Genomic DNA, 10,981 nt, shown 5'->3' on the forward strand with positions numbered 1-10,981 from the left:
TTCCCTCCCCCTCTCAAGCTGGGAATGTCAGCTTGATATTAGTTATCATGCTGGTAGATTACAGGAAATCCTAGCAGACACTTACCACACCGTGCTGTCAGGGAGGTATCCCGTTAATTGAATTTGCTGGGCAGATAGTCTTCCCTTATGTCAGTCACAGATCCCATTAGAAGAGAGCGGGGGAAATAGCTTTTCAGTGAAACTACAGGTCTATTCTGTGCCTTTCCTTTTATTGCTATTAGTGTGTGTGATGGTGTTGGATGAGTCTGTGGGATTCTCACCAGCGCTCTATTTCTGCAGTCCCCAGTGTGGCTCCTAAGAGGGTTTGGGCTAGAAGTGTGTCTGCAGCACAAATTGAAGTGATCTGGGAAGCTCTCCCTGCCATCCCTGAAAGAGTGCTTGGATATGAGGTATGTTATGACTCACTACAAAATAATTCTTTTTTCTTTTTTTTTTTTATATAACATGATAATTGAGCTTTTCCCTGTGGCTTGTTTATCAGCTCGTAACCATCCTTTCATTGTTCTTTAAATTAGTTTTTCTCCCTTTCCCATTTTTTTTTTTACTTATAATATTCTACCATATCTTCTCATGTATCTCAGCACAGATTTTGTTTTGAGCGTAATAATATCATGAAATGACCTCAACACTTTAGCGCACCAGCAGCAAACCCACCAGAGGAAAATAAAATCCCTCATCCTTTCAAGAATGCAAAGAGGGCTTTGCTGTTTTTTCCCCCCCGGTGCTCTTTCAATATCTGTCACCTCTGGCCCTCGGCACAAAGCTCTCCAGTTGCCATAGCGCTGGCCACATTGTCCTTTCAGAACAGGGCTCATTTATCCAAACGTGGTTCTGAAGTGGATTTAAGCTGCTGAATCTCAATAGGCCACCAACAGTATAGGTCTGCATATGTGTGACTCTCAGGCTTTAATTAGATGTTTGTTAGGATTGCAAATGCAATCCAGTTTCAGTTTAATGTGATCACTTATTACTGTTCAAAAGATTACATTACTGTAAACTCAACACTGGTGCTTATCATACACATCTTTTACTGATTACAAATTTGAAATACAGTAATTTATGGGAGATGGAATAGCAGGAGTATTCCCGAGGGCACACTTCACATTCCAATTAAATTATTTATTGACTTAACTCTTATGTCACTTAATACCAGACACATGCATATTGAAGATGCCCCAAAGCAAGTGGCAATTTGGTCCATTTGCTTTATCAAATATCATTTCACCTTAATTGAAGGCTACTACCCTGAAGGAAAACAAACTCTACATCTTGTTTTTGCTGTAGAAAGTGGTGATTTATTAGTACACATAAAGCATTTTAGAATATTTGTAACATATTTATCCATAACATCCTTACTTTTAATATCTAGAGCTATGGTTGTCTTCATGAACAAAACAGGCAATTGTTATGATTTTTTTTTTTTTTCTCTCCTGGGTCACTTATCATATGACCCACTAATGTCCTGTTGATATGACCGGGGTGGTTGAGAGGATGTGCATCAGTAATTGAGACTCCACTCGTGAAAAATTTATTATTCATCATGACTCCCCCCCTCCCACCTCTGTAATACAAGCAGCATTTTAGATTTCATGATGGAATATGAATTTAAATAATGTAGTGAAATGCACCACTAGAATCTGGCTGTTTGCGACTTCTTTTTTTTTTTTTTTCTACACAACAGGTTGTGTACTGGGAAGACGACACCAAGCCAGACACTGTTGGCAAAGTGCGGATATCCGGAAACTACACGCTGGTTAACATCACAGGGCTGAAAGCTAACACAGTGTACTACCTCTCTGTGGCTGCTTTCAATACAGCTGGCCCTGGTCCGCAGTCAGCACCCATCAACACCACCACAAAGAAACCACGTGAGTCCATTCTTCATAGGCAGTGAAGTCATTTCTAAATGTTCCCCGTTCACGAACCATGCCAACCCCACTCGAATGACATGGTAATGTCCTCAACAAGATAGGCATAGCGGTTCTTCAGCTTTGTTCGTTGTGCTTTCCAGTTACCTTGGAATAGAACAAAGACCAATAAAAAGATAAATCAGTGGGTTGAATTGAATGTAGCGACAGTGACAATTCAGGTATTTAAAATGGACAAAGTGCTGCGAAATCTAGATTCTTGAAATTTTGGGATTCATCGACCCACAGACATTCTGAAATATAAGTAAATACTGTTCATGTTTCATGACTCCAAAACGATTAGGGTGCAGCTATCTCTGGCTATTTCACTGTTTCATTTCCTGTGTCCAGAAATTTGCTGCCAGTGACGGCACAGTACTTGGCGCTACACTTTTGCTTGAGAAAATAGTGAAAATTCATGGAAGTCCCTGAGAACTCACTGCACTGCAGCTTAAGAACGCACACGTGAAGAAAACATCTTCACAATTTGAAAACACATATGCAACATTTTGAAAATGTTTATTTTATACCTTCATTAGGCGGCAGCAGTGGAGAGATGATAGGATTCGAACCAGGGACTTTCATGCTCAAAATTCTTAAGCCACCTGGACTAAACCTGTTGTTTTTGTTCGTTTTTGTTCACTTAGCTCTGTGTGACTATGGTGTTTTTGTTTTCAGTTTTCTTTTCTGTTTTTGCTCTGGATATTTTCTTCCTTTACCACACTGTTTCTAAACGCTGTGCCTGTGCTGTCAAATTGATAAAGATGTTTTCTTCATTTGCTTGTGCTTTGTCTGTTTGCATGTGTTTTTTAAGTTGCAGTGCATTGAGCTCTCAGGGCTCAGGGCTCTTAATTAGTGTGGTTCTCTGCTGCAGCAACAATTTATTATTCAGACTGATAAGATGAGTTTTTTATATCAAAATCTCTCCAAGTGGAGCTGCTACATAAACTGGGAGCCTGTAAATTACTGTATACAGTGTATTCCAAAGACAGCCATGGGAACTAGCTGTTCATACCCTGTACTACAGTACATCTTTACCTCTGGTCCTTTTTCTAGCTCCTGATCGGGCTCCGCTCAACATACAATGGACCATGATTGGCTCCACACTCACGCTGCACTGGGATCCTGTAGTAGCCATGGAGACAGAGTCAAAGGTCACTGGATATTTGGTGGGTCCCAGTTCGCTGCGAAGCTCTGATTTATCTCCATAATCAAGGATGACGTTTTTTACATTAGTTTTCTGCGTCACCCCCTCTTGCCTCAGGTGCTGCTGAAGAGACATCGCTACAATGACATTAACACTATCTTGACTAACAAAACCACTATGGAGCTCAGCCTCTCCACAAATGACAACTATCTCATTCAGATCAAGGCCACGAGTGAGGGCGGCGAAGGTGTGGGCAGTGAACCCATCCACATCCACAAACTAAGTGAGTTTACTGTTTTCTTTCCTTCTTCATATTCTCTTCCTTTTGACCACTGATTCAGCTTAAGTGAGGATTCAATAATTTAGAGAGAACATTTAATTTGGCTCCATTGCATCCCTTTCCAACCATGTGTAATAGACTTATTTTGAGTGCGAGAAAAGCGACCTTTTTAAAAATGCGTGCGCGGTGTCATCCATCTCTGCCATTGGGTTATTATTCCTTGTTGACTGGCTGCACAGCGCTGCAGCATATAAAGCAGCACTGTGCTCCCATCCTGCTGCTGTGCAAAATTGTGAGGCAGCTCAGTTTGCCACTCTCCTCTTTGATGTGATATGAACTTTATCTTCTCAGGATACTTAAATAGCCTCTCCTGTTGAAAGCCAGTAATAATATAGATATGGAAAAAATTTTGCAGTTGGCCTTTGATTTACGATGACTTGTCAGAAATTTAGAGGCTGGCACAGCAGAGCGCAGGTTTTCTTCTTTTGATTGGAGGGCTGCTCCTGGTTCTTCACGAGCTGCTGTGCTGGTTTTGGTTGCAGGCATGGGAGCGCGGGGCTCTGGAACGAGCCCCCTCAGCCCGTTGCACCTCTCTGCAGTCCTCATCAGTGCACTGCTCTGCTCCATCTGGTGATGTCAAATCAGAGCTTACGGAGCGCCCTCCCTCCCCCTCCGTCCCTTCAGTCAGCCTGTCCTAAGATAACCCTCCACTGGACTGGCACACGGCCCGGGCTTCATTGGAAGGACTGGGAAAGACTGGAAAGGACTGGACTGTGTGGAACTCTTAAAGGGACCATGCCACATCTTTTAAAGGACCACCAGATAGAGATGTGATGATTTGCGTGCATGATATCTTTCGGTATTTCTTCAAGTGTCATAAGTGCCGCCATGCTCTAGGTTTCATTTTAGAAGTTATGATGTCTCTATGACTTATCTTCTTAGTATCTCTGGAGATACTAATGCCTTAAAACCCATTTTACACATACAGTCCATACCAAAGTAGTTGACAGAGGCTGCTTGCTTTATGGTTTCTTCAACCCTATATAAAAATGTTTTGTACTCACAAGAATTTATCTTCTCAGCAGAAAGATTAGCCTAAGATCATCGGTTGCATTCATATTTTACTATCTCAAAATGAATCTTATGGGTTAAGCTAAACCAGTTCTGTGTAACATCACCATTAACTAATAACCACACATCCCATTTTTTTGCAGCTTTTGCCAAAAGAAACATCAGTTACAGACTTAAAAGTTTTACCAGGCTTTGTCAAATATATGAAAGATGCATTGCAAATTGATCAACTGTGCCTCAAACCAACATATCTCTGCATTCTGAAATAAAATTAAGTCTGTTTGAGAGTTCCTGAGCTTTAGGCTACTCTACAATACTCTGATAGATCTTGGCATTTTGCTCTCTATCTCATGCTCCTCTAAATAATAAATGCCTATCACACTCTGCATTCCCAGTCTGGTGAAAAGGCCGGGATTGCAGAGAATAGAGACGTGTGGTGTTACTATGTCAAGCAGATCCCATGTGTACTGTTCCTTCTCTACATTTAGACAACCTGTGTTCTAGATACGTATATCATATCACTGAACATGCACCATCGACACCCCAGATGACCAGCTGGCCCAGTGCACAATGGACCACAGGATAACAGTGCCTTCACTAGAGATCACTCTGATTTTTTTTCTCTTTCTTTCTTTTTCAAATAGCTTAGGAGAAAGATTCATGTTGTAGAGGAGGCATTGTTTGCTTTTGTTTCTGTAGAAATTAGTTATGAAGGAAAGGAAACTCAGAATGTAGAGGAGCCCATTATTGGAAAGGGAATGTTGATTCAGTTTTTATTGAGACAAGTACACCGGAGCACCTAAGACAAAATGGGTTTGAAGCTTTAGGAAAGCCGCAATGGATTGAGATATATGTTGGGAATTTTGGTTCCAGTATTTATGGTCTGTGGTATAATAAATGTATGACTCCATCCGTAGCATAATTTATGGGCTATTAAGGCATCAGAATAATTAATGCCAACGGTGAAAAGAGCGCTGACTGGAAATGGAGCGAAAGGCATGGCTGTCATTTTACACCCACCCCATCACCATCTATTGGACACATACCAGACTGAACAGTAACAACAGAAGATTGCAACTCTGCTGAGGGAGCTACTTTTCACGCCATTTTATCATGTGGATGAGTCTGTCAAAAGCCACCCAAGTAAAAGCCGAGGTGTGATTACTGGGGTCCTGACAATGTTCATGTGGATGTGGAAGGATACAGGCAACTGAACTGCTACACATTACTGTGCCTTTGCCGAGCATAGGCCTGTGTACGGTCATTAGCTCTGAGGCTGTCGTCGTCTGTATTTTGCACTCTCTAATCCCCAGCCCCACCCCAAAGTCGAATGAAAGCACAAGGAATTGATGCAAGGTGACTGGATGTCCTCGCTTAGCCATCTGAACAGGTGTGCAGACCCCAGAGGCCTCGTAAAAAGTCCAAACGGCCGACATAATCAGGCTGTCCTATCTGCTCCTTGACTGGTTTCATAAAGCTCTGTGCTCGTTGATTAGACTGCTGCAGACCAGTCAATGGGATATTGATTTTCCTGCCCCATTATTACAGCTGTCACAATTCAGCTGCTTGATTGACTGATGGCCGTGTTCTTATTGCACTCGTTCTGTTGTGTTACATTCAGTGATGTTTCAGATGCCCTCCACTACTTTACTCCCTATCAGACGACTTCAAAGGCATTCGTTTGTTTTTTTTTTTGTTGTTGTTGTGTTTTGCTTTGGTTTGGTTTTTACCAGAAATCTCATTTATCTATTTGCTCAATTTTTCACAGATTTTACAAGTATTTTGTAGTGTAGTGGTAGGTTGTGACTTTGAATTGGAGCAGTGACCTGAAAGTGATTGGCTGGTTGATTATTTTGAGTTACACGTCGAACACGACCACTGTTGGGCTGTTGTGCTCTAGCAGTAGAACTACTGTATCTTTCTTTCCAACTGTATAAAAGCCCAGTCACACCAGGATTTCAAACAGAGAAATTTCATGGCAAATGGAACTGATGCAATGTCAGGTTCTACTTTGATGAACTATTTTGTGCTGTTAGAACATCAAACAATTACATGTAATTAGATGGGTTGCTCTATCCACTTTTACTTAAGTAATAAGTAGAAAGAGTCTTTCTCCACAAAAGAGGCATAGCCTTTAGACAAGTCATGTGATTAGTTTTGACTGAATAAACTATGTGAACCTATTATCAGCCGAGCTTATGAGCTTGTTAGCTAACAGTTTCACGGCTAGCTTTCAGTTTTTTTTACCCTTCAATTACTCTTTACTGAATGAATCCTGAAAACAAGAAGTAAACGCAGTACAGAAATAATCCCTTAAAAAATTTTGAACAAATAAAAAGAAGCTCAGAGGGCTTTTGTGATTGGCTAGCACTAGCATGTTCTCATCTGTGTAGCATGTATAGCCACTCGCTCGACAGCTACAGTAGTTCACAAACTAGCTTTGTTTCACGAAGATGTGCGGAGGAATTTCGCTGTGGCACTTTCTGGTGTGACCGAGCCTCAAAGCTGCTTGTGTGTGCAAATACTTGATCCAAGTGGTGTTAACATTTCCATTGATGTTCAAATAAGGTAACCTCATTGCCAAATGGCAGGCTGATAGGTATTAATTTACGATGCTTAAATGTGTGGCAGTTTCTCAAAGCTTTCATATTATTTACATAGTTGTAGTTCAGCCTAATGTTTCTTTCCTCTGCTGTTGCTCACATAAGAAAGAAAAACTATTGTTTCTGGCCATTGTTTTTGTGGTTAATAAATACGTACAAACATTAAGTACAATCTAAATGAACTGAGAAAATGGCTGGAGCCACCAGCTGAAGTGGTTTGGTTTCTGTGGTTGTTGTTGCTAGAGAGGAGTGTATCTGGTGCAGTGTAAATAGCTTGCATATATTTTTTAAACATGGCCATCAAAGACAACCTTATTCCTTTTATATAGTGTGTTCTCCGACCTTAATACTGGTGTATTAATCAATGATCTCTGTGAGATACTGACATGTAGAATGGCATTTTCATATTGAAAAGTAACTGTTTTGTCTTGTATACTAAAATTGTGCATGTTAATCATTGTTTGTGAATTTGTGTTGGATTTTTTCTAAAACTATAACTTAATAAAAATGTTTATTCCAGCCAGTGTTCTGTTCGTATGTCGATTTATTTTGGTTACTTTATTCTTTGAAAGAATAACATGCAGATTTTCCAGAGAATTTGCACTTTTAAAGTACAATATCAGCTAACGTATCTTAAGCCCTTGCCTTTTATGGAGGCCCTGTGTCAACATTTTTTTGACACAGGACACAAGTTTTAAGAGTTTTATTATTTTTGTTCACTTTCTTTCCATTGTGCACATATTCTAACTAAAGTTTTGTTTTCTCAAAACTACCACGAACTGTCTGACAATACCATAAAACCAAGGAGTGTTATTCCTGTCAGGAGGGCTGGTTAGTTTCTGGATTTCTGGGCGAATAAACTGCAGAGTTAGCTGTGTCCACTGTACTAATTGGGAATTTGCAGGCAACGGGGTACATACCGTAGACACTGCAAAGAGGTGAAAGGGGTTCAGCAAAGGGACACAACAGCAAATGTTTGCCTCTGGGCCTCCTAACAGGTCAGTGTCATGGTCCGTAAATAATGCCTTATGTTTTGTCTCGTGTCTATGTTGTCTTGTGGTTTCCTGTTTTATTTAGAAATTATTGCCCTTGTGTTTCTTGTCTCATTTTACTTACTGCCTTTGTCTGGTTTCCCGCCTTTGTGATTGTCTTCCCCGCCCTAATTGTTTCCACCTGTTTCCCCTTACCTGTTGTGTATATATAGTCTGCGTCTCCCCTTGTTCCGTGCCAGTTCGTCTTGTCCTCTGTCAAGAAAACCAGCGTCCATATCTTGTCCTCGTATCTCTTGTTAGGTTTTGTTGTTCCTTTGGCTTTTTATCGTCCTTGTTTTGACTAGTTGCCTTTGCTTCTCCTTTTGTTCCTTGTAAGAGTGATTTTTGGTTTCCTCGAAAGAGTGATTTTCTGTTCGTTTTGACTTTAGTTTTTTGTGCCTTTTTCCCCTATTGGGTGATTATTATTTTGTCACTTTGTTTAATAAAGACTTTGCTTTTCTGAATTTTCGCTTTGGAGTCGTGCATTTGGGTTCAGTCCTGACAGTCAGTGCTGATGTTTAAAACAATTGTTATATCATATTTTGATATTTTCCAATATCAATACATGTCACAGTACTACAAATGTATGCTTAACCATATGTAAAATGATAGACAAAGCAATGAACTGTGATTTTATGTTATGTATTACATGAGAAAGATCTTTTAAAAACAGCTTGTTTGGAATCATTTATTTGGACAACAGACATTTTTAAAAGATTATGAGAACATTTTGTTACTAAAAGATAAATAGTAAAATTGAATTAACATTGAGCCAGAATTACAGGTCAAGTAAAGTCCAGAACACCCCCAAAACTGGGTCTAGTGAACCTAGAGACAAGACCAGATCTGAAGGGTATCAAGACCAACTGAATACTAAATTTACTCCAAAGGTGTAAATATCTTATCAAGCGTGATGATAGTACGTATGTGATATGTTGGGTTTCTCAGGGATAAACGGCAACAGAGATCTGTTCACAGGAACGTTGTGTCCCTGAGCATCCCATCATGCATTAAAATGGATCAATTTATGCATAACAGAGTGAGCATGACAGCATACAGTACATGTTTTTCTACAGGTCAAATCCCTGACAGTGTTTTTGGTTGTGGGTAGAAATTAGGCCTTCAATAATATGACCTATTTTAACCAATACTATGTGTGAAACTACAAGACTGCCAATAGATTAATAGGCTCTGCAGTTAAGTAATTCATAACACTTAATTGCTTTGACTTTACAGATATCAAGTGAAATCTGAGGTGTAAATGAAATATATTAGCTCTAACATAAATTTCAATTCAACCATAGGTGCCTCTATCCATGATCTGAGGCAGGAATTGCAGAAAGCCTCTGCTTGTGGGATTCACACATCAACGGCAAGGGTGCCTTTTTAGTCTATGAGACCTAAACAGGATTACTGTATGCCACAGAAGTTTGTAGAGCAAAGGAGTGTTTCAGAATATAATCACCCGATTCATCAAAGCACAGCTTTGCACTGCCTTCTTCACTGCGCTGCATTTTACCCATCATTAGCCCCACACAGACACAGTATCTATGAAGAATAGATGTGCTTTATGTCTGACCAGAGGTCTTCTTTAAGTAATGCACAAGCTTCGATTTGAACTCAAGCTTATGTGTCAGAAAAGGTTGCTCATTTGCTTTCACCCCTTGCTGACCTCCTTGTTTGGTTTTTATAGTATCTGTGAAGAGATGCAATCTATTATTCATGCAGATGATCGCCACTGAACGTCTTGTTGTAATGAGAAATATATGAAATCTTTTCTTTAAAGCAATACTGTCCATGCTCATGTGGTCTATTCAAGTTTTTCAAAGTGATATTTCCTCCAGTTAAAGAAAATAATTTTTAAATAAGCAGAATGCGGAGCTGTGCCGTCATTCATACCACAAAATACTCACATAAAAGGATTTCAAAAAGTTCATTTAACATTTTTCCTACAGAAAGAAGCAGCAGTAAGCTCTGCAGAAGTGTAAACATACAGGTCACAGGCTAAGATCACTTCACACTTTCTAGTGTTTTTCTAATACAGTATGTGAGTCATAGCTTTATAATTAAGGTCTTCTGGTCCGGTTCTCACAAAGCCACTGATGTACAAACAGATTGATTACAAAATTCAATGTAAATGTGCATTGAAGAGACAAAAACACAGCTATTTTCATTTATAGGTTATCTCAAATTTCATTTTTCAGAAAAAATCAAAAGTCCGACCTTCCTCCCATTTAACTTCTGCTTAATTTAAAATGATAAGAAAGACCGATTAGTGGAAAAATATCAAAGCAATCCTGCTTTGATAGAAGCTGTGACCCTCAATGTTCCTAATGCTAGAAAAAAAAACGTGTTTAGTAGAAAGTTACATTTAATTCAAAAATAATTCCAGGTAGCTCAACACTTGCAAAGAGTTAGATGAGTTAGACAGCTTAAAGTAAGCTAGACATCTTACCTTTCAATGTAATGGTCAGAATTAAAACATAATAAGTTAGGAGAAAATGTACATTCACGAATCTAAATACAATACCACCACAGTAACAGTCATTGTAGTAGCAGGTTGCACAGCAGTAACAAAATGTAGCTCTCCACAGGAATGAAATTAGTGGCTATATTTAGCGATTGTACACAATTGTTGACAAGAATGCCTCAAAGTGTGAAAGCTGGTTCAAATCTAGCATTGTGCTGAATGCATGCTTTTCAACCTCTGTGTCAGGATCAGGTCATTCTTACCGTAAGGCTGTTGTTGCACCAAATAGCACTTAATTAAGGAGGCGACACTTTCACTAATTAAGGGAGGAAATTTTAGCCTCATCACACAGTGTCGAAATAATCATAGCCTCAGTCTATTGATTCTTAAATGTGACTTAAAAGTTAAAAAAGTATTCAAATCTGAAATATATGTGTATAAGAGTATATAT

General features: G+C 39.4%; 1 protein-coding gene across 1 annotated transcript in view; it reads left to right on the forward strand.

Annotated features, from left to right (window-relative positions):
* The window catches only part of cntn3b (contactin 3b), a 39,526-nt gene extending 35,537 nt beyond the window's left edge, over positions 1-3,989 (forward strand). The window contains exons 18-22 of the mRNA XM_041033820.1: positions 301-410; positions 1,703-1,889; positions 2,985-3,097; positions 3,193-3,358; positions 3,898-3,989. Coding sequence (XP_040889754.1) covers positions 301-410; positions 1,703-1,889; positions 2,985-3,097; positions 3,193-3,358; positions 3,898-3,989 — 668 coding nt within the window. The remainder of the gene's footprint in view (positions 1-300; positions 411-1,702; positions 1,890-2,984; positions 3,098-3,192; positions 3,359-3,897) is intronic.
* Positions 3,990-10,981: the final 6,992 nt, after the last annotated feature.

The sequence above is a fragment of the Toxotes jaculatrix genome, chromosome 3 (assembly GCF_017976425.1).
Source record: "Toxotes jaculatrix isolate fToxJac2 chromosome 3, fToxJac2.pri, whole genome shotgun sequence".
Lineage (NCBI taxonomy): Eukaryota > Metazoa > Chordata > Actinopteri > Toxotidae > Toxotes > Toxotes jaculatrix.